Genomic DNA, 26,828 nt, shown 5'->3' on the forward strand with positions numbered 1-26,828 from the left:
AGTGCGCGGCGGGGCGGCGCTGCCCCCTAGCGCCGGGGCGGGGGATGCCGGGCGAGGCGGAGGACGAGGCCGAGGCGGGCGCCGGGGGCGCCCCCGCCGCCGCCGCCTCCCCGCCGGCCGAGGAGGGCGACACCCGGCAGCGCTACGAGGAGCTCTGCAGCAGCCTCAACATGGATGAGCGCGCCCGCTCCGAGGCCTGGCTCAGCTACCAGAGCATGAAGCGCAACTACACGCTGGAGGTGAGGGGCGGCGGCGCGGCGCGGCGGGCCGGGCCGGGCCGGGCCGGGCCGGGCCGGAGGGGGTTAAGCGGCGGGGGCGGCCCCCGGCCGTAATGGCCGCTCCCGCGCCGCGCGCGGCCTCCGCAGGGCCCGCCGCCCTCCTTCCCCCCCCCCCCCCCCGGCGGTTAAAAACCCAGCAACCCGCAGCGCAGCAGCTGAAAAATAATAATAATAAAAACGCGTTAAAAGCGAAAGCGCTCGCGTTGTCGTCGTCTTTCTGCTGTGGGTTGTCGCCCGGCGCGGCCGCCCGGGCCCGCGTGCGGAGCGCTGCACTGCGCAGCGGCGGTGCAGCGGCGTCGGGGCGCCCGCGAGACACGGGCCGCGCGTGACCGCGGCGCGGAGCCCCTGCCCGGCCCGAGGCGCGGGGGCTTCCGAGCAGCCTGCCTTGAAGCGCCGCTGCGCACCCGCCTTGCGTGGAAGCGTTGTTGGTTTTTTGTTGTTGTTTTTTTAACGGGGTGGTATTTAAAAATGAAAGTAATGCTTACGAAGAAGCGTACTGGTGTTACATAACCCTCGTGCGAGTAACACATCAGTTAGCGTTAGCAGCTCTGTTATTAATGACTGATATCTAGAGCTGTTCACGCAGTTCAGGGCTTCCTTTTTCATCACCAGGCAGGTCTGTCTTAGCGCGGAGACGAAGGGGGTTTCAGGCGCGTTGGCGGCGGTTTGCCCTGTGGTGCCTGGAGCTGCACGCCTCCGCTTCAGGAAGGAAGCGCCCTGGCCGCAAAGCACCGCTGCCCAACTATTTTTAATCCTCAGATACTAAGAAACTCAGAGAGAAAACTTGCATTCTCTCTGAAGGGGCCCGCACGTTTGTCCCCCGATACCAGTTAGCCCAGGAAACTGCAGCGTTTGCCAGGTTCTGTGCCCCTTTTCTGGTTATTCTCGTCCTGTTGAAATGTAACAATTTAATCAAAGAGGAATAGTTGTGGTTGGAATTAATTTTTGTCTTTAGGAATCAAATTGAGTAGTTGTTAACAGAAAAATGGAAACTGTGTTTTCGTGTTCCCATGTTCTGTTCAGGGAAAAAGAAGGTTTTGGTAGCGGGGAGCTGTCGCTATTGCAACACCAAGGTAGCACAAAACGATATTATAGGAGACGAGCAACGCTGACATGAAAGTATACTGTTAAACTGTGGCTCCAGTGTGAAACTTGTGAATGTAACTTCCAGTTGATAAGTTTCTGTTTTGACACAATTCAGCGTTAGCACCTGTTTTTCTTGTAGTTCTGGATTCTTAGATAGTTCTGTCTAACAATATAGTTAGATAGAGCTTTGAAATAATGAATTGACTTTGCCATTGCTTGAACATCATTAGTGTAGAACATAGTTAGTTTTATTCTTTTCCTTGGTTTTGGATGTATAGCTGAAGAGTATGTTTTTCTTTCCGATCAAGTCTTTTAGATGCCTGATGTTTTATTTCACAGGGCAATGATCTGCATTGGTTAGCGTGTGCCTTGTACGTGGCTTGCAGAAAAGCAATTCCAACTGTGAGCAGAGGGACAGTTGAGGGGAATTATGTATCCTTAACCAGAATTTTGCGCTGTTCAGAACAAAGGTAACTTTTCTTTTTGCTGGTTTTTACACATTTATAAAATCTTAATGATTGTGTATCAACTTGAAAAAAATAGAAATTGAGAGGAAAGACTAAACATCATTCTTGTTTCCTGCTTTTATATGTAGAATTTATACAGTCAAAATCTTTGTACTATAGCTCATTGCAACAGACGTGAGATAGTTTCATTTGGGCATTAGCACGTTGCAAAAACACTGATTTTTTAAATTCACAGATTGGCTTCCCACCCTCAAAGGGAGGCAGAAACCAGCCCGTGAAGAATAGTCTGGTTTTGAAGAATGTGCAAAGGATGAGCTTGTCTGTTCAAAATGTAACATCTGTGTGTGTTTTCTGTTTAGAACAAGGTGTAATAAACTAACATAAGAAAGCATTTTTTAATTGACTGTGCAGATATTCACACCTTTTTTGGAAGAGGACTTCACTTTTCATACGTTCTTGCTTTATGAAAAGAAAGTGATATCAGAATCTGATAAACACATTTTTATCAAACGTTTATAAAGCAATGAAGAAAAAATTCATGAAATAATTGACTGTATATATCAGCAGTATGGTGGTTTTGTAACAATTAAATGGATTGGCAAAGAAATGAATGTTAGTTATGCACTTTCTCTCCCATTCTCTTTTACTGTTGGGCATATTTAAACAAAACAGAGAGTTCCTTTAAAAAAGCTTTTTCAAATCAGAAATTCAGGGAGTTGAATATGGGTAAATAGGTTATGTGAATTCGGCTCTAGAAAAAACAGTAGGAAAATGAATGGAAGCTGAATTTATGAAATGAAATTTACTGAAACACATGTAAAAATGTTTTACTTGCTTATTTTTTCCATACCTTTTTAGAGTGTTCTTAGCATTGAAAAGGTTGGAGTTTGTTTTATTTAAGTAGATTAGTTATTCAGAAAAATGAGGGAAATTTGGTTTTATAGTAATCTGAATACTGGAGCTAATTGTACCTGTGTGAGGAAAAGCTAATAAAGAGCTGTAAATATACATATAGTTAACATGATCATCTAGAGATACCAAAACGTTTTTCGAGTTGTCTGGGCTCATCTTTGTTTGGATGGCTCTGAGTACTTCAAACTGTAGTTATTGTCATGCTTGTTTGCAATGCTGCCATTTTATCAATAGTTCAGGAAGTAGAAATTGCACTTCAAATTTTTATTTATTTACAACAAAATATCTTTCTCCAAAAATTAACTCTCAGTTTCAACCTGTTTGATATTTCAGCTTGATTGAGTTTTTTAACAAGATGAAAAAATGGGAAGACATGGCAAATCTACCCTCCCAATTCAGAGAACGAACTGAGAGACTGGAGAGAAACTTTACAGTTTCTGCTGTAATCTTTAAGAAGTATGAGCCCATTTTCCAGGATATTTTCAGGTATCCTCAAGAAGATCAACCTCGTCAACAGAGAGGAAGAAAGCAAAGGTACTCTTCTGTTATTTTCAGTATCTTTTAGAGTATTGCTATTACTAAAATACAATGAAGTTGCTTAGTTGCTTTACTTTCAGCTGCATTTCCATAGTAGTTCCTTACGATATCAGAGGTGGTCTGTCTGTCTTCGCTCCCAATAATTTTTGGACCTTTTTTCAGTTTGTCAGATATCACAGGATTCAAGCTGTCAAGTTTCTGTGATTTGCGGGGGGAATATGAAAATAAGCCTGTAGTAGACAAGAGAAATATTAGTATTTCTAAGGAGGGAAAGGCTGGAAAAACTTGATCCTTATATGATCTGTCAATCAATAGCTCACAGAATAACCTAGCTTGCTTTACTGCCTAGTAAGTCCCACAGTTTTCTTCATTGAGACACCTCTTCTGGATTTTTTTCTTTACAGTAGAAACTTTGTTTCTTTGTTTTTGTGGTATTTTGAGTGCTGTGAAAATTACGTGCTAGTCATCTTTTATGGTTATGCTGATTTTAACAAGATTTCATCTGTGTTGGTGTTTAGCATGGCTTGTCTTGACTCCTCATGCTAGTTAGCAAAGATTGATTTTATTTCCATCCATTATTTCTTTCATCCTCAGTACTGTGAAGTACTACTATTTTTTTCCAACTTTCTTTTGCTTTTTCCAACAGTTCCAGACTTCTTATTTTGTGGTTTTGTTTTCTTTATGTTCTTGTGAGCATAACGTAGTGTTATTTGTAGCCAAATGTATTTGAATCTAAAATTAAAGATAAGATTGTGCCGAAATGGTTTTGTTGGGATAATGCAAAAGTTAAGTAAATTGGAATTGCAGTGTAGAAAGAATAGAATTAAGTATTGAGATGAATATTTGCATATAATGTTGAAATCATAACATGCTGCCTATATAATTTGATGATTAGAAGAGTAACCCTAGTGCTAGCTGGTTAGTTTGGATATTAGGGTGTAAAGTGATTTTGAAGACGAAATCAGAAGATGATACTTATATACATTTCACAAACAAATTAGTAATTTTGATATTTAAATTCCCTGCATAACTGGGGAGTAACCAAATAAGAAAATAAAAGGTTAAGGCTGACCAAACTACTGGAGAAATGAAGAAAAATTTGGCCTCAACATGAATGAATTTGACCTGAATGAAAGAAAGAATTTCTACATTAATAGGATTCCCTGCTGATTGACTTAGTTCGTTCTCCCTTGAAAGAGTTATGTGTTTTACTAAATACAGGCCTTTAGAGCAGCAGTACTTCCAGAAATGGAAATAAACTGATAAAGACTGTTTACAGTGTGCAAACGTTGCTTGGTTTTGAGGTTCACATGCCTATTTTACTAAATTAGACAACTACAATTTAAAAAACAGAAGGATAGTGGAAACATTGGATAAAACATATATCTATGCCACCTTCTTTGCACTTTTAATATTTTTATGTCCTGTGGAAGAACTGTGACATATGAAATACCACTGTCAGTGATAACATTATGAGTGAACAAGGAAAGGTGGAGTTAAAACAAATGAAAATACAAAAATCAGTGCTAGGGGAGGGTTTGTGGCTTTGTTTTGGGGTGGGTTTGTTTGGTTGGTTTTTTACTCCATACAGTGAATACTTAAACATGGTTTCTGATTCCTGGTATTTAAGAAAAAATTTCATTTGGATGAGCTGATTACTTTGTCAAGATTTTTCCATTACCAAAAACACAAATTGAACTTCTTAGCCAGAAATTTTAAAGTAAGCCTTAGGAAGGAGGTCTAGGAAAACTGTCCAGAGTAGTATATGTGGCAGTATTAAGAAATAACAAGTCCTCAATAGGTGGAAAACTTCTGATTTAAAAAGGGGTCTCATGAATGGGTTATATCTTATTTGGAAGCATTTTATTCAAAGATCAGTAGAGGAACTTAGGCACGATAAACAATTGATATATTTCAAATTTACATATAGTATATATAATTCTATACAGAAGCATTGTATATAAATTTGTAGGTGACACTCTTGTGCACAAACAGTTCTGAAAATCTTCTCCATACTGAGTGTATTAACAATATCAACGCACCGCATAATGCATTCCTCCAAAAATATGTAGACCTGCTTGTAGTGACCAGAATGCTTTTGAAGAAGGCATTTCACTCTCACTCTTAAAACCTTTGGACTGACTGTATGTAATATCTGTTGTATGAAAGATCTGAATGCTAAAAGCTACAGAAAATGCTATGTCTGCTATATACCCATTCTTTGGGACTGAGATCACAATTTTGCCTTTAAAGACAACAGTTCTGGCCATGTTTAACATCAAATTTACAGTGATTTGCTGCTGAAGTCTTGGCCTATTTCAAATGGAATCTGCTATGTTGGACTGCTGTGGTGACATTTAAATCATTGCATGCAACCTGAGACTAGGCTTCCTCTTGTGTCCTCACTACACAGCTGTGCGGTTTTCCTTTTCATCTGCAGTCAGCCTTTGGGGGGAGGGTTGAAGACTTTTGCTACTCTATAGTAAAGCTCAGTTTTCTTTTAGAATGATTGAATGCTGTATGATTTTCTATCAGTCTTAATTCATTGAGGTTATTGTGTGTCTTTTTCTTGCTATATTTCCCCTCCTGAAGACGACAACCATGCACAGTGTCTGAAGTTTTCCAGTTTTGTTGGGTGCTGTTTGTTCATGCAAAAGGTAAGAGGTTTAAAAGGGATGACATGCTGCAAACCTGTTCTTGCTAGTCTTATATCAGTCCTTAAACACTAGATAGGCACAGGTATTTCTGAATTCAGAATTGCCTTTGAGAAAGGACCTTTTCAGAATAACCCAGAAGGAATGTACCCGTCTTAATTTCCCCAGCTGTGTTTTACCATATTTTTAAGGTAAGATATGTGTCCACTTAGTTTGGAAACTTTTATGTGAAATATCCTTATGAAGTTCCAGTGTTGTCAAGCTTTTATGCTGTGTTTCTAAGAGGTTAAGTGTCTTATAACCTCAATGACTTCACATTTAGATATAGTTGTGATGAATTTAAAGTGTAGACGTATGTTCACTAGGAAGTAAGAGGAGTTTAACTTCCTCCTAAGTTTCCAGCAATGCTGATAATATTTAATGGATTTTCTCTTGCAATGTAGTAAAATTTAATCTCGAAGCTCTAGGTGTGAATGCTTTCATTCTAGTATCGTAGATAACATCCTAATTCTTTCTATAACCTTTTGTCCCCCTCTCCTTTTTAAAAGTGAGCACACAGTAACTGTATCGAATAATCCTATATGTTACTAAATAACACACGCCTTTTTTTGCAAGGATGATTTTCTCTTGTGTTTTGGACATATTGGTGTAAACATAGAAATGACTGCCTTGAAAATTGAGGCTTCTTTAGGACACACAAGGGAAAATCCTTTGTTAATATGCTTCCAAAGACATAACACAATGAAGAGAGCGTACACGTACTGCAATATATAACCTTTATTGTAAGAGCAATCTTGAATCTACTACAAAAAGTAGAGGATTTCAATGTTTTTTTCTTGATGAGAGAAAAAGCCCCAGAAGTAAATAGGAGTAAATCCTTTTTTGTGAGAGTGAAATTCCCCAAAATCTTAGGTTTAAGTTGTTCAGTCATGTCACATGTAGTCTAAGGTTCTGTCTATATCAAATCTGGGTGTTATGGAGTTTCTGCTTAACTCTGAGGCTTTTTTCACGTGAGGCTTGAGAGTGAGGTTCACTGGGAACTCTGTATAGCTACAATACTGTTCTGAGGAAAATAAAGACAAGATTTATGTTCCTAACTGAAGGAACTTCTTTATAGATTCAGGTCTGTTAATAATTTCAAGGGACTTTTTATATTGTTCATAAGACAGCTTCTAGTTAAAAAAACTAATAGTTTGTTTGCTCATGTATATTTTGAATTCTACCAGGAAGAGAGAAAAGGAAGCTTGTTTTATGGTGTGGGTTTTATTTTTTATTTTTTAAGTTTAAAAGTAAATCAGTGTTAAGATTCCTGCAGTGTGATGTGTTTTTCGCAGATGACTGCTCTGGAGGATAGCACGGAGCACAATGTAGTTTGTGACAATACTGAGTTATCTGGTGCTAATCTTGTCCAGTACAGCTTGTCCTTCCTTCCTACACTGTACCACATAGCAGAGGGTTGCGAGCTGCTCTCTCTCCCTTTCGGAAAGGGACTAGCACTATCCCCATCGCCACGCACCATCATCTCTTTGTACAAGGTTTAAGGGTATAGTATAGCATGAGTGCCAAGTACTTTGTTATGTAGAAGTTGCCTTTTCCAAACAGTGTACAAATTTCACTTTATTAGGAAAGAGAAATCTACACTAAACCTGTATGCCGCTTGCATCCCTGAAACACAATCTGATTTTCACCTCAAGCGGGATCTTTTCTTTGCAGTCCCGAATAGCACTCTCCGGCAGTATGAAATCCCTCCTCCTGCTCCTCCGAGCCCAGCGGAGCGTTAGTACTGTGCCTTCTTTCCAGTGGGCCGGGACTGGCCTCCCTTAGCTCGGTTAGGCAGCTGAGAGAGGAAGCGCATCAGCCTGAAAAATCACAACTTCTTCTTTTCCCTTCTGTAGCCTCCAACTTCTATGGCTAGATTGGACAGTGGATGAGCTGCACATGGGCGTATGAGAGCCTTATGCTACTGCTAATTGTTGGTTAATATGTTTGAGTAACTACAGATTATTTTAACTGGCAAGCAGTTTCAAACGTACGAATTGACTTTGTAGACCAGCAGAGCATGCTGATAACATAGCCAATAAAAGAAAACTTGCACTAATTATAAACTGCAAAACTATTAAGGGACTAGTGGCAGTGCAAAAATTTAAACTGAATGTTGACCATTAAATATTCTTCTTTTATTTCCTGTGTTTTGGGGGTTGGCAGCAATCCCTATCATGGCAACCGCACATCAGTGGCAAGTTCGGGCTTGTCTCTGCGACGCGGCTGCAAGCCTGCAGGTGACTGCATTCAGTGGCCCGAGTGCCGACAGTCCGGGTCTTGGTCGTACCTTCTGTGCACGCCGCAAAGACAGCGACGTGGCTTAGCGATACTGCTGTTGTTGCATTCTATTTGTAAGATAATTTCTCTTTAAACTAACCTGACTTCTTTTTTTTTTTAATTTCTTTAAATGGAAATGAAAGAAGATCTCTTTTACTGCATTGAGATAACTATACTATTTTTTATTATTTGATACTCGGGTGTGAAAGGGAGTACTGAACTGTTGTTTGAGATGTCATTGACTTAGCAAATAATTTGTAAGAATCTATTGGTGCCTTAAATTTATTTTTGACTGTGATACTGTCAGTGACTATTGCCATACTAATTTTTTTGCTTATGAAGTTGAAGCTATGTTATGAAAGTTATTTCTTTAATGATTTTGTTGATTTATGTTTCACTATTATATTTAGGACTTTGTTGATTGCTTTGTTCTGAACCTTTAATGATTTGGAAAGCACTCCGATGAAAGTATACAGTTAATCTAAATTTTGTGCAGGCTTCATTTTTTTTATATAGTTCTAATTATCTGCATTGAAATGATCATTTTTTAACAAACATGGAATCAGAGAACTGAATATAAATTTGAAAGCACTGGTAGGTTTCTGACAGAAGAATAACAGACTGCATAATTTAGAAAAATGCTTTAATCTCATACACATTTTGATGTGTTCTAAATGAGTTTATTACTGCATGATAGATCTCTTCAAGTGAGTTGCCCTGTTTTTCATAGCATGCTCAGCTAAATGATTTGGAGCTTACCTGCAATAAAAAGACTAGGAAGAGTTACTAGTATTGAAAAAGTGCTAGAAAATCACGTTGTAAATGTAAAGTAATAGAAATACAATTTATAATATTAATTAATGTTATATTTTATTTGATAAGACTATATTTAGCTTTGGCCATTCCTCAAAAGGAATATCATAAGCCTAAATGAGTTCAGTAGTGTAATGAATCTGAATATAATCTTTGTGAGATAGGTTAAAGAGGTTACAAGAATTCTTTTCTACAGGAAGATGATGAATAAAAATGATGTTAGAAGTACATAAAATGAAGCTACATTGTAAGCCAGATCAGAGATATACATTTTAACTCTTTTGTAAAGCACAAGAGAAATAAAATTAATTTTGTTACTACATGTAATGAGCATGCCCAAACATAAGTTTTATATGGAAAGCAGGTTGGTAAAGAAAAATCTCCTGACTTAAAGTTGCATATGGATTCTTTCTGGAGGATTTGGGAGGCAGGTGTTTTGTTCTGGGGTGGGGTTTGGTTTGGTTTTGATTTGACATCTGAACTAACTTTTGCTAGGATGGAGCTAAATGTTGTTTAAGACTCTTTACAGCAATGCAAAACCGGGAAAAGGAGAGCCCCACTTGGCTCCTGCTGTTCCCCCTCTGTGCCTTAAAACCAGATTCTGCTCCAGAAAGGTGCAGTAGGATTCTGCTGAAGGAAGTAATGTTGCCTGATATTAAAGCTTGTGTTGTCAAATTTCCAGTAAAAAAATTCTCTTCCTGGGGATAGCTTAGCGTGGGACATTTCACATTGCTTCAATTCCTTATGCACTGATTAATCAGGTTATTGTGAATCAGGGAGTCTGCAACTTCATGTTTATCAGTGTTTGGTAAGGTTTGTTTTCAAAACAACATAATATTTGAGTTCCTACAATATCACTGCTGTTTCTGGAAACATTTTACTATTATAATTACTCTGTTTTACTATTACTAATCTATTAAAAGTGTGTCTATTTTACTCACTGTATTTCTAACCAGATAGTTACAGTCTTAGTTACTAAAGTCTGTTTCAAAGACTTCATCTCAAATATCGATTATAATACAAATCTCAACAGTTTCTTTGTTAACAGGATTTTAAATTTATGTTAATGTTAATTAATCTCATATGTTTTTCTAATATTTAAGGTAATTTTCCTATGATCAGTGATGACTTAGTCAATTCCTACCATCTCTTGTTATGTGCTTTGGATCTAGTGTATGGAAATGCTCTCCAATGTCCTAACCGTAAAGAACTTTTGCATCCTAATTTTAAAGGTATGTTTAAAAAATGAACTATCTGTATCCAAAGACTGCAAGAATGTCTATGGCTACTGAAATGAGTATGATTGTATATAGTAGAGAACAAATTGAATAATATTATTTGATTGTGAAAAGGGTGAAATATGTTGGAATCATTATTTCACAACCTGCTTACAGTCAGGTTTCTACCAATATAATAAGTAATAACAGACTACTGAATTTTGTAAATAATAAGTCAAGAAATTAATCTACAAAGGAAATACTATATCGAAGGAAGTTCTCAAGTAAAAGTTTCAGTATGTTAATGTCACTGAGAAAGTGTATATTGACACAGTCAGATTGGAGAGTTGCTGGGAGGTAACAGCTTGGAAAGAGCCAGTGTTCAAATATGAGGCTGACTTGATAATCACAGAAGCAAATAAATGGTGAGAAGTTTCCACTGAATCCCTGAGGTATGCTTTCCAGACTTACGCTTCATTTTCAGTGCTGTATGGTGTTTGCATTTACTTTGTAGTGGTTAGGATGTGGAGTGGAACCATTTTTTCAAATTTATTTGACTAATTTTTTTAGTTCACAAGTATTTGACTAGTTTTGTATTAGAACTGATACTGTTTTATCATTAAATATCTAAACTTTTAAAATCTAGCACTGAAAATACTGTTTTGATAATATTATCAAATAGTGTGGGTATGTATAATTAAAAATTCTTTGAAGAGGACTAATTAATTTACTATTTTAATTTCACCCTACCTACACCATACAGTGTAGAATACAAATTTAGTAAGTAGATAGCATAGGGACTTATAAAATTAGATAATATGTTATTTCTTAATTGTAGGTCTACCTGAAGACTTTCATAGTAAGGATTATAAAGTATCCTCTGATCCCCCCTGCATCATTGAAAAATTGTGTTCGTTACATTATGGATTAGTTTTAGAAGCAAAGGGCATAAAGGAACATTTTTGGAAGCCGTATATTCGGAAACTTTTTGACAAAAAGGTTGGTCAATAAATTTGTGGTGTAGAAAACGTTCTCCTCAATCATTATCTTCCAGACCTTTTAAAGAACCAAACTGCCCACTGTTTGTCCTAACCTGTCTTACAGCTTTTAAAAGGAAAAGAAGAAAATCTGACTGGATTTCTGGATCCTGGGAACTTTGCAGATAGCTTGTAAGTCACTTCATTCGTGGTTTGGTTTCCATTAATATCCCTTTGATTCATAACACAAAAGCAATTACACAATCTGTATCTTAACACTAATATTAAGTAACTTATATATATAATGTACATATAACTATATTTTATATATATATACACACACTATATATACTATATACATAGCATATTTAAATGTATTTCAGTTCCTTTTCTTCAGGGTGCAGTGGCCTGAGGCATATTTGAAAGAGGCATGATTCTTCAAGAAGGAATTAATAGATGTCTGCTTTTATTCTTATGTTTCTATGTTTCTTTGATTTTTTCATATACAACTGAAAAGTGTTAGAAGGAAAAAGGTGTAGGGGGCCACATTAAGTGGGTGGGAAGTAGGAGGGAGAAAACAGCCTTGGTGGGTTATTTCTTTATAAATCTAGAGATGCTATGAGTGGGATTTACTGTTTTCTCTTGAAGGTTACTAAGGATGCTAAGCATATTTTATGGTAATGTGATGCTGCCTAAGTTTCAAGGTGTTTCCAGATGCGTAAGAGTTATCAGTAGAATTGTATTATGCTCCTCCTGTGGCTATACTAAATGGCCACTCACCAGATATACTGGAAAAATAATGTTCTTGCCACTGTCATGTTTATGATACTACAGTTTTTAAAGGAGCCTCCAATACTTAAGTCAGGGTTAAAATAAAATTTGAAGTAGACTTCCAACAGGCAAAAAGAGTGTTCATTCAGTAAGCAGTTAAATTATTAAATGTCTAAATAAAGGGTTTATTTGTATTTATTTTTTCCTTTCTATTGTAGCAAAGCCATCAACAAGGCCTATGAGGAGTATGTTTTGTCAGTAGGAAATCTCGATGAGCGGATATTTCTTGGGGAGGATGCAGATGAAGAAATTGGAACTCTCACAAGGTGCTTAAATACAACTTCAGGAATAGAAACAGCTGAAAGAGTACAAGTGAAGCATAATTTGCAGCAGCATTTTGACAGGGTGAGTATGAGACGTCCGTGTTGCTGTCTGTTTGTAGTAGGGGTGAGTTGAATTAGTCTGTGTCTGATGAAGAGAGCAGCTGCTAAAAAGCTATCATCTATATTGTTTAAGATGATCTAGGAGTGTACACAGCATAATAGAGTTAAATTTGGCAATTGATTTAGATATATTGTTTACTTTGATTTTTAAACTCAACAGAATGGGCAATCCTCCATGGTTGCTTGGTAGGTTCAGAATTGTCCTGAGGTTCAGAATACTTGTTGGACCTCTGGACCCTTGGACTCTTTGGTCCCTTTGGACTTGTCTGCCCAAATTTCCTATCCCTCGCCTCTCTGTCCCATGTGCAGGGTTTTTCCTGTTTAGCATGTGCCAGATTGCCTAGCACTTTCTCTGCATTATTTTTGTTTCTTTTCCTTCTAACAAGTATACTTCAGGTGTTAATAATCTGTTTATTGTGTTAGTTAAATCATTAGGGAATGGTTTTCTCCTTGCTTGCCTATAAAGCATCATGCAAAGATATGTCATTATACATGATTAATAAAAGAGCATAGAATATCCTTTTCTGTAAGGATAAAGAAATGAACACTATATGTTTCAGAATGATGAAGTCAGATCCTTAAAAATCTCAGGGCCTTTGGGTGAGTAGTGTTTTAAAAACAGGCACTGACTTTTAACAGACATATATACCTGTGATTATGGATCATTCAAATGTTGCTGAACATGGAAAAAATACTTAGAAGGAGGAAAGATATGAGACAGGCAAATAAAAAAAGATATAAGCTGTATTAGCACAATTAGATTAAAGAGAGCAAAAGGGCAAAACAGTCTATATCATTGAAATAGTTATTTGATTGTGTTCCAGCCTGAGAGCTGGTTAATGGTTTTCAGTGTTCTTGAATGAAGGAAAAGATCAAAATAAGTGTATCTGCAAAATTAATATAGCTAGATAATGTCTTGCTTCTGAGCTATTTAAAGACAATAGTTAGCCACTAAGTTTTGCCAGCCCAAGGGGTGGGTGCGTCGCTGTTAGCCTCTTGCAGTTGTTTCTGTAGTGGTGAAACAGGCTGGTCTGTAAGAGAGCAGCTTGCAGCTGCGATGCTTTTGCTGTTGCATGCGCAGGAGAGTCCACGGCGGGGCTGGGGCACCTCTCTTTCCTGGTGAGGGTGCGGAGACAGGAATAAAACGCACTTAGGGTTGTGGAGAGAAGATGGAAGAGGAGGAGTATTGGGAGGTAGACTTCATGATGAAAGGAGTGCAAAGCATAATATATTCATTAAAATAAGGAAGACATCCCTTGGTTAGTAATTGTATGGTTAGATAATTGGAAGATGCATTGTTTTTCTCAGAAGCAAGGCTGTGCATTGAAGGAACTTCCTTGATATTAAATTGTTTTGATGTGATGGCTTGGTCTGAAGCAAATGACTCAAAGTGCTAATTGACTGTTTCAGTTTCGTTCAGGAGGACTGTTTTTTGTCAAACTCTGACTTGCCGAAAGGAACCCCTGGCTCAGTACAGGCTTCCTATCTGCTACAGCTGCCTTCAGTACTCACTCAGTGGACAGGACGGGACTGCTGGATTTTTTTAATTGGCTTAGTTGTTTCATACTTCACTCCCAGTACCCGCATTTCAGTGCGAAGTCACTTCCTCGCTGTTATACAGTAACATTCCTTAGTATTTGATAGAAACATCTAAGCGACACAGAGAGCTCTCTCACGGCTGGCTATTAGCTAAGGCAGGAACTGATTTGGCGGGTGTGATTCCCGGTGTCTTTCTTAACAGGCACATAGTGTAACGCTGGGTAAGCAAGCGTCCTGCAGACCGATACCTCAAGGTTATGAAGTGTATCTGAATGTTATTATAATGTACAGTTATACACTTAATTTTTGTCTTTTTTAGTCAAAATCACTTAGGATTACAACCCCACTTACTGGCCGCAAGTATATCAAAGAGAGCAACCCATATGTGACCCCTGTTTCCATAGCAACATATAGCTTGAGCCGTCTTCATACAATGCTGGCCGGACTGAGAAATGCCCCCAGTGAAAATTTGGAGCAAATACTCAGGTAAGTAAGTTTGATGTTCGGCTAACCAAATAATTATGGGTTTTTTAAAATAGTTTTAATAACGAATGTTACTGCTAAACAGTGTAATGTAAAATGTAAATGAGCATTGAAAGCATCTAGTCCTGGAGTAAAACAGAAGCCAGAGACAGATTTTAAATTCCAGAAGACTCAGTTCTCCAGTTTTATACATCTTTGTCCTTAAGAAATCAATGTCTCTAAAATGATACAACATTTTAAACTGAACAGTTCTGAACTTCTCCAATAGCAAAACGTTAACAGAAATTTTTCCAGACTTCTTCCTTTTTATTACTTAGCAAATCAAAATCATTCCACAATGTAGGAGATGATTGTTTCTGTTTTCCAAGTAGTTAAACTCTTGCCTCAGGTACAGCATATTTTAAAAGAAAATTTTTTTAATCATATGGAAAATGCTGTTTAAATATGAATCCCTGATCATGAAAAGAAAATGTACATATTACTAAAATATATACAATAATAATATGCTGTTGGCTTTTTACAGTACATATGAAGTTAGGCATATATGGGTGTGTTTGTGTTGCTGAAGTCCAAGTTACGGTTTCATACTTTAACCATACTATAAAAATAATTATTGACATTTTTGTCACAGTAGGAATAGTACTTTGAAAATGTTTCATTATTTTTCCAGGGCATGTTCCAGGGATCCTTCTCAATCTATTGCAAACAGAGTAAAAGAAATGTATGAAGTGTACTGCCAGTGCGTGCAGTCTGAAGGAGAATTCAGTAATTTCTCCAAAGGTGGGAAGCATTTTACTTGCACAAATAAATAAGAATGAAAGTGCCTTTAAACACTTGATCTTTTGTAAGTAACTAACTAACTTAAAGTTTTAATTTATAGGCGGTGCTTTAGCACAAGAGTCCTTTCTGTTACTTTTCCTGGTATTTTGAAGACATGGGAAAGTTCAGCCCTACACAGAATTTCATAATCAAGTTTATGTTAAAGGCATTGGAGGATTGTAGCTACAACAGCACAGAAATCCAAACAAGTTAATTCAGTACTAAAGCGCTATAGCTTAAGATGAAATATGTAATTTTTTATTGCATTTCACAAAGCTGTTTCTATTTAAAATGCCTGCAGATGTTGCCAGTAAGCATTTTCGTCGTGCTGAGGTGCTGTACTACAAGGTATTGGAGTCAGTCATTGAGCAAGAGAGGAGGAGATTGGGAGACACCGACTTATCTGTAAGAAAATCTAATCAAATCATAACTCAATTTTAAAGTTGGAGCTGGAAAATCAGTTGTAGAGCACTACAAACAGCTATTTTAAAATGAGGGTAAAACTCTGAAAACTAGCCTGTAGCTACAGCAGAATGGAAGAAAAAGTGTAAAAGAAATCATTGTGTTTGCACATGCAAGGATAGTCAAGATTTTTTATTTTTTTTAGCTTGATAATCTTGCTGTGGATTCAGCATAGAAATCGGTTTACTGTTTAATAGTTACAATGTGCAGATTCAAGCATTACAACTTGCAATTCTTTTTTTTCTTGCAGGCAATACTGGAGCAAGATGTGTTTCATAGATCTCTGCTGGCATGTTGCCTTGAGATAATTACCTTTACATATAAGCCACCTGGAAACTTCCCATTCATCACTGAAATATTTGACATTCCCGTTTACCATTTTTATAAGGTAAGTGTTTGACTGCCAGAAATGTTGATCAGGTCGTAAGAACTCTGTTGACCTATATAAAGTAATCTCTTTAACTAGATGTTAGCTTAAACAGTAACACTTCATTATCATATCCACCACTTCTTGTATTTAAAAAAAGTGGTATTTTCCAAGCCTTTGTTATTCTGGGGTGTTTCTTGGGCGTTTGAAAAACAAAATACTGTTACTAAGTTTAACACAAGAGCAATATCCAAGTAACCTATAGAGAAACTAATACAATACCATTTTATCATAAGCAGTTCACTGCTTTTCGCAACAGTCCTTGACACTTTTCATTGTTTATTAACAAAGATATAAATAGCTGTCTTCCAATTAGACTGAAAAACAACAGCCTATTGATTCATAGTGATGCAGCCTAACACCCCTACAAGTCTTTTCTTCCTTGAAAAATAAGGATTAGATCTCTTTCCCCAAGAAATATGAAATAAGCATACGCTGTTGAACATTCACTATTTATTCAGTATGATATGGACTTCATAATTACTCACTTTACAGGTAATTGAGGTTTTTATTAGAGCAGAAGATGGCCTTTGTCGGGAAATAGTAAAACACCTTAACCATATTGAAGAACAGATCTTGGAAAGCATGGCATGGAAACAGGAATCTATATTGTGGGATAGAATCAAAGATAATGAAAACAAAGTTCCTAGCTGTGAAGAGGTGAGCACTTTTTTTAATATTACATAACATTTCACATAGTTTTCCTGTGTCAGATAGGCTCTTAGAGAGTGGACATTACACCATGAAGGAGAGGCTTTACATGTCCAAATTTCAGTTTCTCGGTATAAGCTCATCAGTGCAGAGAAATTGAAAATGCAGTGTGTTTTTTTTCTGTCTGTGGACTAGACAAGGAGTCTAGTCTGTCCATGGACTGTTGGCTCCAGAGAGACATTCAAAATGTAAAGTCCACAAATGAGATGATTCTTACCCACTATTTACACAGTATAGCAGAATCATGAATAAAGTAGACAAGCTGGGGGGCTTGGAACAGTCCTTTGAAATCTTAAAAATTACTGAGCTGGAAGAAGTGTGCATTTGATTACAGTACTGTATATTCTGGAGTAGCACACTCACTACAAGGCTTCTAGGTTATGCTTAAAGTAAAATTTTCAGTACCCTTCATTGTTTTTATCTTCTTCTCTACAGTTTTGCTGGTCAAAATTTGTAGAGCAGAAGTGTGATCATGTTTGTTATGTAGTTAGTCAGTCTGTGATACAGCCACTCTAATGTCAACATAAATATCTTAGGTAATGCCACCTCACTATTTTGAAAGATCTGCTGGGAACAGTGTTGTAGGTTCTCCAATAACACCAAGACGAATAAACGAGGTTCGTGCTGAAACTGGTGGACTAGGAAAAGGTGAGATCTTTAAGCATACCATCTATTCATTCTTCTTAGACGATGGCTTTAAGTCTAAATGGTGTACAGCAAGAAGGGTGCTCTATTCTCAATGTACCTTTAGCTGCAAAATTACTTGTAAATGGTATTTCTATTGCAACTCATATAGTTAAGTCAGTCATCAAAGACAGATATGTTTATTATTTCAATGCGATTAAATTGCTGTTCTGAGAGGATGTTTTCAGGAGTTTCTGTATAACAGTGTATACATTAAGAAAACCTCTCCAGTAGCCTCTAGACAGTTTGCTTTCTAGTCATACCAGACTGGAAGCTTCATTATATATTTAATTATGTGACATCGCTTAAAATTTCTCTGGGAAAATAAAACATACTACATCATTAGGTTAGAAGAATAAACATAGCATTATTAAGAATACATCATCTTTAAAAGTAATCTATAAATGACAAACATGGACATAAATTTTTAAGGACACTTCTGAAGAGCTTTGGATGACATTTTGGTTCTCTTTAGCTTTCTTTAATGTATTTGTATAATATGGGATTATGCAACACAGCTAAATATCCTCTTTCTTTAATCCTCAGGCCTTTCATCCTCTCCCACTACTCTGTATGACAGATACAGTTCTCCGACAGCCAATCCCACACGGAGAAGACTCTTTGTTGATAGCGATAATAGCTCTGAGAGCGGAACTCCAGTGAGAGTTTCCCAGCAGCCCGTGGTCAACACTGTGCCTGTGCAGAACATGAATCCTGAAGCAGTGTCCGTAACCCCAGTGCCTGGCCAGACCCTGGTTACAGTGGCAACTGCCACTGTAACAGCCAATAACGGGCAGACCGTTACGATACCAGTACAAGGTAAGAGACAAGCTGTTGGGGAATTGTTCATACTGGTTCCCATCAGAGTATTAGTAACCAGCAACAGGGGGGAACCCATGTTTAAGGTTTCCTCTGTTAGGAAGAATTTTTGAATAGATAAGCAGAATTTAGAGACAGAACATGGATAGCACAGACCTTCAGACTGCCAATGACTCTATATAGAACTTATTTACTTATTTAGCAAGCTTGCTTTCCTGAACTGGCTGGGGAAAAAAGTTGGATTAGTACTGAAGACCTTTGTCCTTATCAGTTATCTTCTTGTCTACTTACAATGAAAAGTCCAAAGTGTATATATATGAAATTGTTTCAGCAAAATGATGAGCTAATCTTGCTAATAAGAGCAAGTTTGTTTGTTTGTTTGTTTTTAAGAAATCAGAAATTCTTTTGTTTGACTTCCCCCCCCCCCCCCCCTCTTAAATTACAGGTATTGCCAATGAAAATGGAGGAATTACTTTCTTCCCAGTTCAGGTAAACGTAGGCACCCAGCCTCAAGCTGTGTCTGGTTCCATTCAGCCTCTTAGTGCCCAGACTCTTGCTGGTACCCTGAACACTCAGATGACTGGGGCAACTTTGCAGTTACCAGGCCAAGTAACAGTTCAGCAGATCTCTTCTGGAGAGCAAAGACAAAACCAGCAATTTGCCACTACCACCACCATTAAGCCCCGGAAGATGGGTTCACTGTCACTCTTCTTTAGAAAGGTACTTTCCAGTCTAATTTGTGCTTCATTTAGTTTATATTTCAATATGTCTTCACCTTAATTTTAAAATACTTACTTACCTACTTATAAGTGAAAATTCAGTTTTAAAGTTAATATATACATCTTGTCTACTCAGACACACACCTGAAGAGTAGTTTTCTTTATGCAGGCAGCATCTTATTATCTATGGAGTAGATAAATGCCACAGGCATCAAGTTGTGAAGTAGATAATGTATTTGGCCACAGCTGCTTCAAGGTGTCAGTTTCCTCAAGGCTCTTTAAAAGAAAAAAATTCACCTTTGAGACATTCATGAACAAGTTTTTATATTATTTAATATGGTGGTTTCTGTAGGCTAGCTTCCTGTGCTTAGGATACTTAAGACTTTAAGCATCAAACAAGTACTTCATTAGCATCAATACCTGCGATGGGGATGTCTTAGTCTTGTAAACAAACAAACAAAACAAACATTATCTTATTCTCCTTTTGGCTTATCACTTGCAAAAGTTCTACAGCATCTAAGTCTGAACTACTCTGCTAGCTTGCATTAAAAAAAAAATAGTAGTATTGATGTGGCCTTAAGTATAGCGTCCATTTCAACAGGTGTATCATTTAGCTAGCGTTCGTCTGCGCGATCTCTGTGTCAAACTTGATATATCTGATGAGCTGCGGAAAAAGATCTGGACATGTTTTGAATTTTCCCTGGTTCACTGCCCTGAGATCATGATGGACAGACACTTGGATCAGCTGCTAATGTGTGCCATCTATGTAATGGCTAAGGTAAGATGAAGAAGAAAAATATATTTTAGATTTAATATTCCAAGGACTACAATTCCTCAAAAAACACAAACAAAACAAAAACCACCCACCCAATTACATACCCATGCTAGCTATGAGCCTCTTCTGTTTGTCTGCTTATAGGTTACAAAGGAAGATAGATCATTTCAGAACATTATGCGCTGCTACAGGACACAACCACAAGCCAAGAGTCATGTAAGTACAATTAATAGTAAAGTGGTGTGGTTTCTGGTTTATTAAATCTCTTAGTTCTACTTTAGGAATGATGATAGATTTTTAAAGTGAGTTTTAATATTAAATAAATCCATCCTGTTAGCCATTCTCTTCAAAAGATAGCAATCATTTCTAAAACCCTTCACTAGTGAAAGCTTTTGATTCTATACTGTACCTAAAACAGAAAATATCTCCACTTACAACCTACAGAAACAGTGCCAATTGTAAAATACTGCTCTTAATTACAAGGCTGTATTTTCCCTGTGGAGACAATCTGGTAACACAAAATTTTCTAAAAAAAGCCATGTACACTGTTGTTTCTTGACTATGTAGTTGCGCACCTAATCACGCTTCCTTTATTGAGCTCCTCTGCTTCCCTGCAGGTGTATCGGAGCGTCCTGATAAAAGGCAGGAGACGACGACGCTGCTCTGGCAGCAGTGATAGCAGTAGCCAGCAGAACTCGCCTACAGACAGAAGTAAAGAGAGAAGCAAAGAAAGAAGTAAGCGATGGTTGTAATCTCACTTCCAAAAAAGTTTATATGAAGAAAGAGCGGATTTTGTTCCCTCTGCCCCCTCCCAGTTCCTTCTTTGGGAAACTTCAACACAAGACTGTACTGACACCATTTAAGAGTTACTAACTCAAGCTTAAGATGAGCTTATGTAACTGAAAGCTGTCAAAGCAGTGATATTAAGAGTTTACCATGACTGCTGGCCTGACCCTTGAGGCACTCTGTGTATTTTATTGCAGATAAGCTCTTGCACCAATTTATGTGCATCATGCTGTAGCTGATGTCATTACCAAATGAAGAAAATCAGTGCTAGCCCGTGCTCGGTTACTCATTTACTTATAACAATCACAGAGCTGCAGCAGTTTCTTTTAACATTTTAGTTGAAAAGCAGTAGCTGGCTGGCTGGCTGCAGAGGTAAGAACAAACCCACAGCGTCATTTTAGCATATCAGCTGTCTCTGAAGTCTGGGAGAGATTCTTGATATTTGAACTAACACATTTTCCTTCAATGAACTTTTGCAAAGGAAAGCAAACAAGTGATGCTCTCTATTTACCACCCATTTAAGATGTTTAATAGACGATGCTATAAACCATAGGTATTACTGTTTCCTGTTACACAGAGGTGGAAGAAAATCAAAAAGAATATTTTGCAACTTCCCTTTAAGCACATTGAAACAGCAGGAAGTACTAGTGAGCCAAACATTTCTACCACTAACTGAAAACATACTATGCTATTCCTTATTTGAAATTGCGCTGGTTGGAACAAGACAGAGCTGCTATTATTAGAAGTGTAACGCAAATGCCTGCAAAACAGTTCTAGCTGTGCTTAATATCTCAATACTGTGATGAAAATCAGTCAGCTCATACACAAAAAAACACTTGCAATTTATCCATTAAGAACTTAGAAATCAAATGTGTTTCTGTACATAATACTCAGGAGTTAGTCTTTAATAACATACTGCTACTTTGTAAGGAAAGATGCTAAGGGGACAGAATTAGCATCAAGGATATCAACACCAGATTCATGGCTGCAATACTGCTATTTAAAGAACTGGAAGGCAGTTTTTAAATGCAGTTAATTGTCTGGGATTGAAATACATTAAATAATTTTGGCTGAATAAAGGAGAGATGGCTCTTATCTTTTCAGCTAGCAGAGACTCCAGTCCAGTAATGCGGTCCAGCAGCACCTTGCCTGTACCACACCCAAACAGCGCTCCCCCTACGCCAACCCGACTGACAGGCGCCAACAGTGACACTGAGGAGGAAGAGCGAGGGGACCTTATACAGTTCTATAACAACATCTATATTGAGCAGATCAAAGAATTTGCCCTGAAGTATACTTCAAATGCAGTAAGTTAACACTGTGCTTTTTATTAGTAGATGGATCCATTTTTTTTCCTATAGGCAGTAAAATACTATTGCAAACCTCATTTAAAGAAAAGCAAATTCAAGGGTTGTTTGTTTCTTTTGATGACAAGAACTTCAGTTCAAGGACATACTTTGCTGCCAAAACATTAAGCACTTTTGATGCCCTTTTGCTTTTTCCTCCTGCCTGAAATATGCAACACTGAGCAATATCTTCCACAGGCCTCAGATACGGTTTAAAAAAAAAAAAAAAAAAAAACCACCAACACTAATATGGCCCAAAACCCATGGAAAAAAATTGCATTTTTTTCTAAATACACACAGGTATGATGATAGTGGAAAAAGCTAAGGCTTATTTAAGATGGCTGACTTACTTCAGTAAGGCTTTTGTAACACCTGTGATAAGATACCAACTATTGATGTTCCTGTTCTCTTGAGCAGACGGATTCTCCTCCGCTCTCTCCCTACCCATTTGTAAGAATTGGCTCCCCTCGCAGAATACAGCTGTCCCAGAATCACCCAGTGTACATCTCGCCACACAAAAATGAGTCTGCTCTCTCTCCTCGAGAGAAAATATTCTATTATTTCAGCAGCAGCCCATCTAAGGTAAGACTTTTTTTTTTTTTTAAATAAATCCTTAATTCTACCTTTACTTTTTTGGTAGTGAAATTAGATACAGTTGTGCAACACACCTTTTCATTTACATTAAGATGTCCTTCCTCACCTAAAGATCTTCAGTTTGTCAGTTTGTATCTATGAAGGTGTAAAGCAATTAGGAGTTTGGCTTACTTGTATGCTTTTAAAAGTTGCACTTTGTACTAGGACCCATGAAGACCTGAGCACCTGACTGTCAGAATATTAAGCACTATCATGTGCTTGTAGCTACTTAGTTGTGGGGTGGGGGAAAGTATGTCAGGTTTCCATTGAGAATTTAGTTATTTGGAAACAAGTGGCTCTTAAATTGAAAAGACTTACGAAGTGAAGAGGAAACAGTGCAACTCCTGTGCTCTCTGGTCACAGACAATGAAGCAGAAATCTTCCCCAAGAAGCATCTTCATTTAAGATAGCAGTTGAATCTATGATGTTAGTAAGATAACATGACTTAAGTATGGATAGAAGGCATTTCAGCTGTACATGTGGACTGACAGAGCACCGAAATAACAGGCTTGCTTGAGTAAGACTCTAGAATACAGTAATGGAAGGATCAGTACAGTGGTTAAAAGGGTTAATCTGTCACCAGAAGCACTTTGTATAGAACAAATCTCTAGAAATCAAGCATTTGAAGCATCTTGACAAGCACAGGGATATACAAGTCAGAGGAGGGCCTAGACCAAACTGCATCTGTTGACTGTTCATTTTATATTTTGGTATTCACAATGATGAACCAATTCCACTGACTTTTTTTTTTTTCTTCTTCCCCAGAGGCTAAAGGAAATTAACAGCATGATTAGAACAGGAGAAACTCCAACAAAGAAGAGAGGCATTCTCTTAGAGGATGGTACCGAAGCACCAGCTAAGCGAATCTGTCAGGAAAACCACACTGCTCTGTTGAGACGACTACAAGATGTAGCAAACGACAGAGGGTCTCACTGAGTTCAGTGTCGCAGCACCGGTATTCCCTCGCCGCAGCTGCACTGGGCCAGGCTGCTGAGCAGACCACACGCATTCACAGAGCCTTCGCCAGAGGCTTCAGCCAGGCGGCCGCCTCGCGCCTGCCCCTGTGCGACAGGTCTCCTGTCGGACTACACCGAGCCTTTGTACTTCTTGGAAAGGGGCAGGACGAGTCCCCCACTAGGACCAGGACAGTGATGATCCACTTCAAACTCTGACTCAGACTCAGCCCTATGGTTAAGCAAATCATAAGGCAAGTGATCCATCTTCAGGTCTAGGCTTGAGAAAGCAGTTCATACATGTTTATTATTTCCATTGCTTGGAGAACACGTCCTTGCAAGCTTTCTACCTTGCAAGCTTTCTACCTTGCAACAGGTATTTAAATCAGTTTGCTATAACCAGTCTGCTTACACTGGTTTTCTCAGTGCATTACCATTTTCATCTTTGGACTAAAAAGTTATACGTACATCAAATCTGGGAGCACTGCACCATGATCATATTCAGGGGTATCTTGGTTTTTTACATTAAAGACCTCTATGAAAATAATGACTTACAAGTAGTATTCTAAGTCCAGTTGATCTGCCTGGACTTCTCACAGGAAAGGGAAGATGGGAATAATTTTTTTAAGCCCTGAAGGAAGTTATCTAAATGGATTACTTCCAAATTCAGGATGTTTTGTGCCCCTGAAAACCATCAGGTTCTTTTGCTTTAATATTTGGGCACCTTGTTGTATAAAAAGTAGATAATTTGTTTATGCATTGTTTTTAGCTGTGCAATGTTTTAAAGTGAACTCATGTTCAAAAGGTGGCACTTTTGATAGGGCTGTGAAGCATCATTTTTAAGGCAGGTTAGTTTTGCTGTATATTTGCAATGGCACTTTCTAAATGTGAATATTTTTTTCAAAGGCTGAGACTTCAGATGTTTTTCTTTATTGAAGCAATTTGACTTTTGTATTTATTTTCAAATTGACATCCCATAGCTCCCCTCTTCAGCAAATGGCATTAAAAGTTCATTTTAAACTTAATGTGTATGCAGTAATGAATGCAGGAAGCTAGGGATGTTCACTTTTTTCCAGGAATTTTATATGCCTGTAATGTTACTTCAGGGGTTTTTTTGTTTTTTTTTTTGTTTGTTTGTTTTTAGAGAGAGAGACAGTGTCAGGAATTGGCCACTCACTTTTCAGAAGGAAGGTGGCATCAGTCTCTTAAAATGTATACTTAGGGGGGGTGGCTTTTTTTTTTTTTTTTTTTTTTTTAAGGGTAGGGTTTGGGGGCTTTTTTTTTTTTAATGGACTAATCAGGCTGCCTGGGAGAAATCTCTCCCCTACTAACAGCATAAGAAAGTAAGTTGTGCCTATGTTAGACTTACTTACTAATTATTTTCAATTAAAATAGTTCCAAAATACCAAACTTCTTAGTATGTTTAATGTTTTCTTAATAACTGATGCACTATACCAATTTACTCCTTTTCAATGACATAACTGAGGATAGTGTTGTCATTAATGGAAAATGTAGTACGCAAGATTATAGAAGCTTCATAAGGAGGCAAAAGTCAAAATCTCCATGTTTTCAATCATTCCTGCTCCTCAGAATAATGGGAAGACTTAGGACTTAATTCCACTTATATTCAATTAAGGTAAATTAAAAGCATCTTTCATTCTTACCTGCATAACAAAAAGGCTGAAGTTGACCAATTCTGTAGATGTTTCTGTAAAGATATTTATGGAACTGTCAGGCAATTCTTGTTACTCTATACCATTTACCTTACTTTGTATGAATATATTGCAAGTGTATTTTTCAATAAAGAATTTATAAACTCACAATTATGTTGCTGTATGAAGAAAAGCTTCCCATGTGCAAAGCTGAAAATAGCTGGTAGCTCTCAAACACTAGGTTTGAACAGTTGATGCAAAAAGAGAATATCAAAATGTTCATCAGAGGAATTAGCTGAGGGCTACAAGGGACATTAAATACTTGATTTCAAGAACCTCACACAAACATTGCAAATAAAGGTTTCAAAGAAACATCCACATCTATTAATCACAGACAAAACGGACATTTCACTCTTACCCCAGTTTAGTAAGCATGTTTTAAATAAGTTTCTTCTTCCTCCTCTGTCATAACCTGGCACAACTAAGCCTACAGAGCCAAATCAGTAGGATTGCCTTTGCTCTGCAGTTTCTCCATGCATAGTCACTAACTTTCAGTACTGTTCCTCTTCATAAAGGAGGAAGATTATCAAGGCTAGATACCAGAAAGGGATGCTAGATTGGAAGAAAGCTGGTATTTCCTCCTTTTATGAGCTTATAATTTGTGATCTCATGTTTTGATCCAAGGAAGGCATAGTTATTTTCATAACTACTAGCTTATGGTTGAACTGAATTAGGGAAGTTCTTAGGAATTCTTATTTAAATTCTTAAGGATTGTTTTGGCCAATGACAGTCAGGTACTACTTTTCTGGCTGAGGAAAGTAGTGTTTTTCCCCCAGTATTTACACAATGTCATTGGCATTAAGTGCCATCAGCTTGTATTGTTTTTAATACCTTTCTAAAACCAAATTATTAAGTAAGCCTCAGTTATTTTTGGTTGTGAAGAATAACAGATATACAATTGGGAGTTTACTCTTTGAAATGAATACTTAAAAAAAAACAACCCACCCCACACTACTCCAGTAGAGGTGTCTTAAAAAAAAAAAAAAACTAGTATATAAAAAATATATATATTTTTTAATCTCAAACAAACTCAGGCTATTTGCTTCAAGTCTGAACTGTTTAAAGTGTTAGCATAACTTACATTTCTCTTTCTGAAATATTCTGTGAAGAATTCAGAACTGCACAGATATTCCAAAGTATCTTTAAAAATACAACTTTGGTGAACTAGTGCCTCAAGTAGTGACAGGCATTTAATCTTCAAGTAATCTTTCCTTTAATGATATACCTGTACTATGAAAGATGAGAGCTAACTTCAGGAGAGAAGGATTTGATTTCAACATGGTAGTTTTCATATTCATTTGCTTACCTCTCTCCTGGGACAGCTTCTTTTAATTCGCAAATCTGATTGCAGAAGACCTAGTTAGTGTTCTCTCCCCTTTATCAATTAAAAAAAAAAAGATTATTCCGATGATTATTCTTTTTAAAGTACACAGAATTCACCATTCTTTAAATAGAGAAAGCCAACCTTCTCACTAGACCTACTGTG

At 37.6% G+C, this 26,828-nt stretch overlaps 1 protein-coding gene and 1 long non-coding RNA gene across 5 annotated transcripts; one reads left to right on the forward strand and one right to left on the reverse strand.

Annotated features, from left to right (window-relative positions):
- The first annotated feature begins 44 nt into the window (after nt 1-44).
- RBL2 (RB transcriptional corepressor like 2) lies at nt 45-25,453 on the forward strand. Of its 4 annotated transcripts, none has more exons than XM_067302588.1 (22): nt 45-239; nt 1,704-1,834; nt 3,077-3,277; nt 5,873-5,937; nt 10,170-10,298; nt 11,122-11,282; nt 11,388-11,452; nt 12,250-12,436; nt 14,333-14,499; nt 15,167-15,276; nt 15,617-15,720; nt 16,028-16,165; nt 16,700-16,864; nt 17,452-17,563; nt 18,146-18,418; nt 18,864-19,138; nt 19,739-19,915; nt 20,057-20,128; nt 20,530-20,647; nt 21,803-22,005; nt 22,462-22,626; nt 23,443-25,453. In XM_067302588.1, exons 1-22 carry the CDS (start codon nt 45-47, stop codon nt 23,611-23,613), a joined length of 3,384 nt encoding a protein of 1,127 aa, XP_067158689.1. In that variant the 3' UTR covers nt 23,614-25,453. The 4 variants fall into 4 exon arrangements, with proteins under 4 accessions (XP_067158689.1, XP_067158690.1, XP_067158691.1 ...); XM_067302589.1 differs by having other exon boundaries at nt 98-239; nt 22,459-22,626; XM_067302590.1 differs by lacking the exon at nt 19,739-19,915 and having other exon boundaries at nt 98-239; nt 22,459-22,626.
- LOC106483201 (uncharacterized) lies at nt 16,730-23,445 on the reverse strand. Its single transcript, XR_001292325.2, has 4 exons — nt 22,996-23,445; nt 20,488-20,611; nt 19,282-19,413; nt 16,730-16,808 (listed from the first exon to the last, which is right to left on the reverse strand). It is a non-coding gene; the product is annotated as an uncharacterized lncRNA (long non-coding RNA).
- Nucleotides 25,454-26,828: the final 1,375 nt, after the last annotated feature.

Source organism: Apteryx mantelli, chromosome 10, assembly GCF_036417845.1.
Source record: "Apteryx mantelli isolate bAptMan1 chromosome 10, bAptMan1.hap1, whole genome shotgun sequence".
Taxonomy (NCBI): domain Eukaryota; kingdom Metazoa; phylum Chordata; class Aves; order Apterygiformes; family Apterygidae; genus Apteryx; species Apteryx mantelli.

Coding starts and splice junctions, on each gene's coding strand:
- RBL2 (XM_067302588.1), top strand. CDS start 45: ATGCCGGGCGAGGCGGAGGACGAGGCCGAGGCGGGCGCCGGGGGCGCC. Junction 240..1,703: donor AGCGCAACTACACGCTGGAG/GTGAGGGGCGGC, acceptor TTTATTTCACAG/GGCAATGATCTGCATTGGTT. Junction 19,139..19,738: donor TGTCACTCTTCTTTAGAAAG/GTACTTTCCAGT, acceptor CCATTTCAACAG/GTGTATCATTTAGCTAGCGT.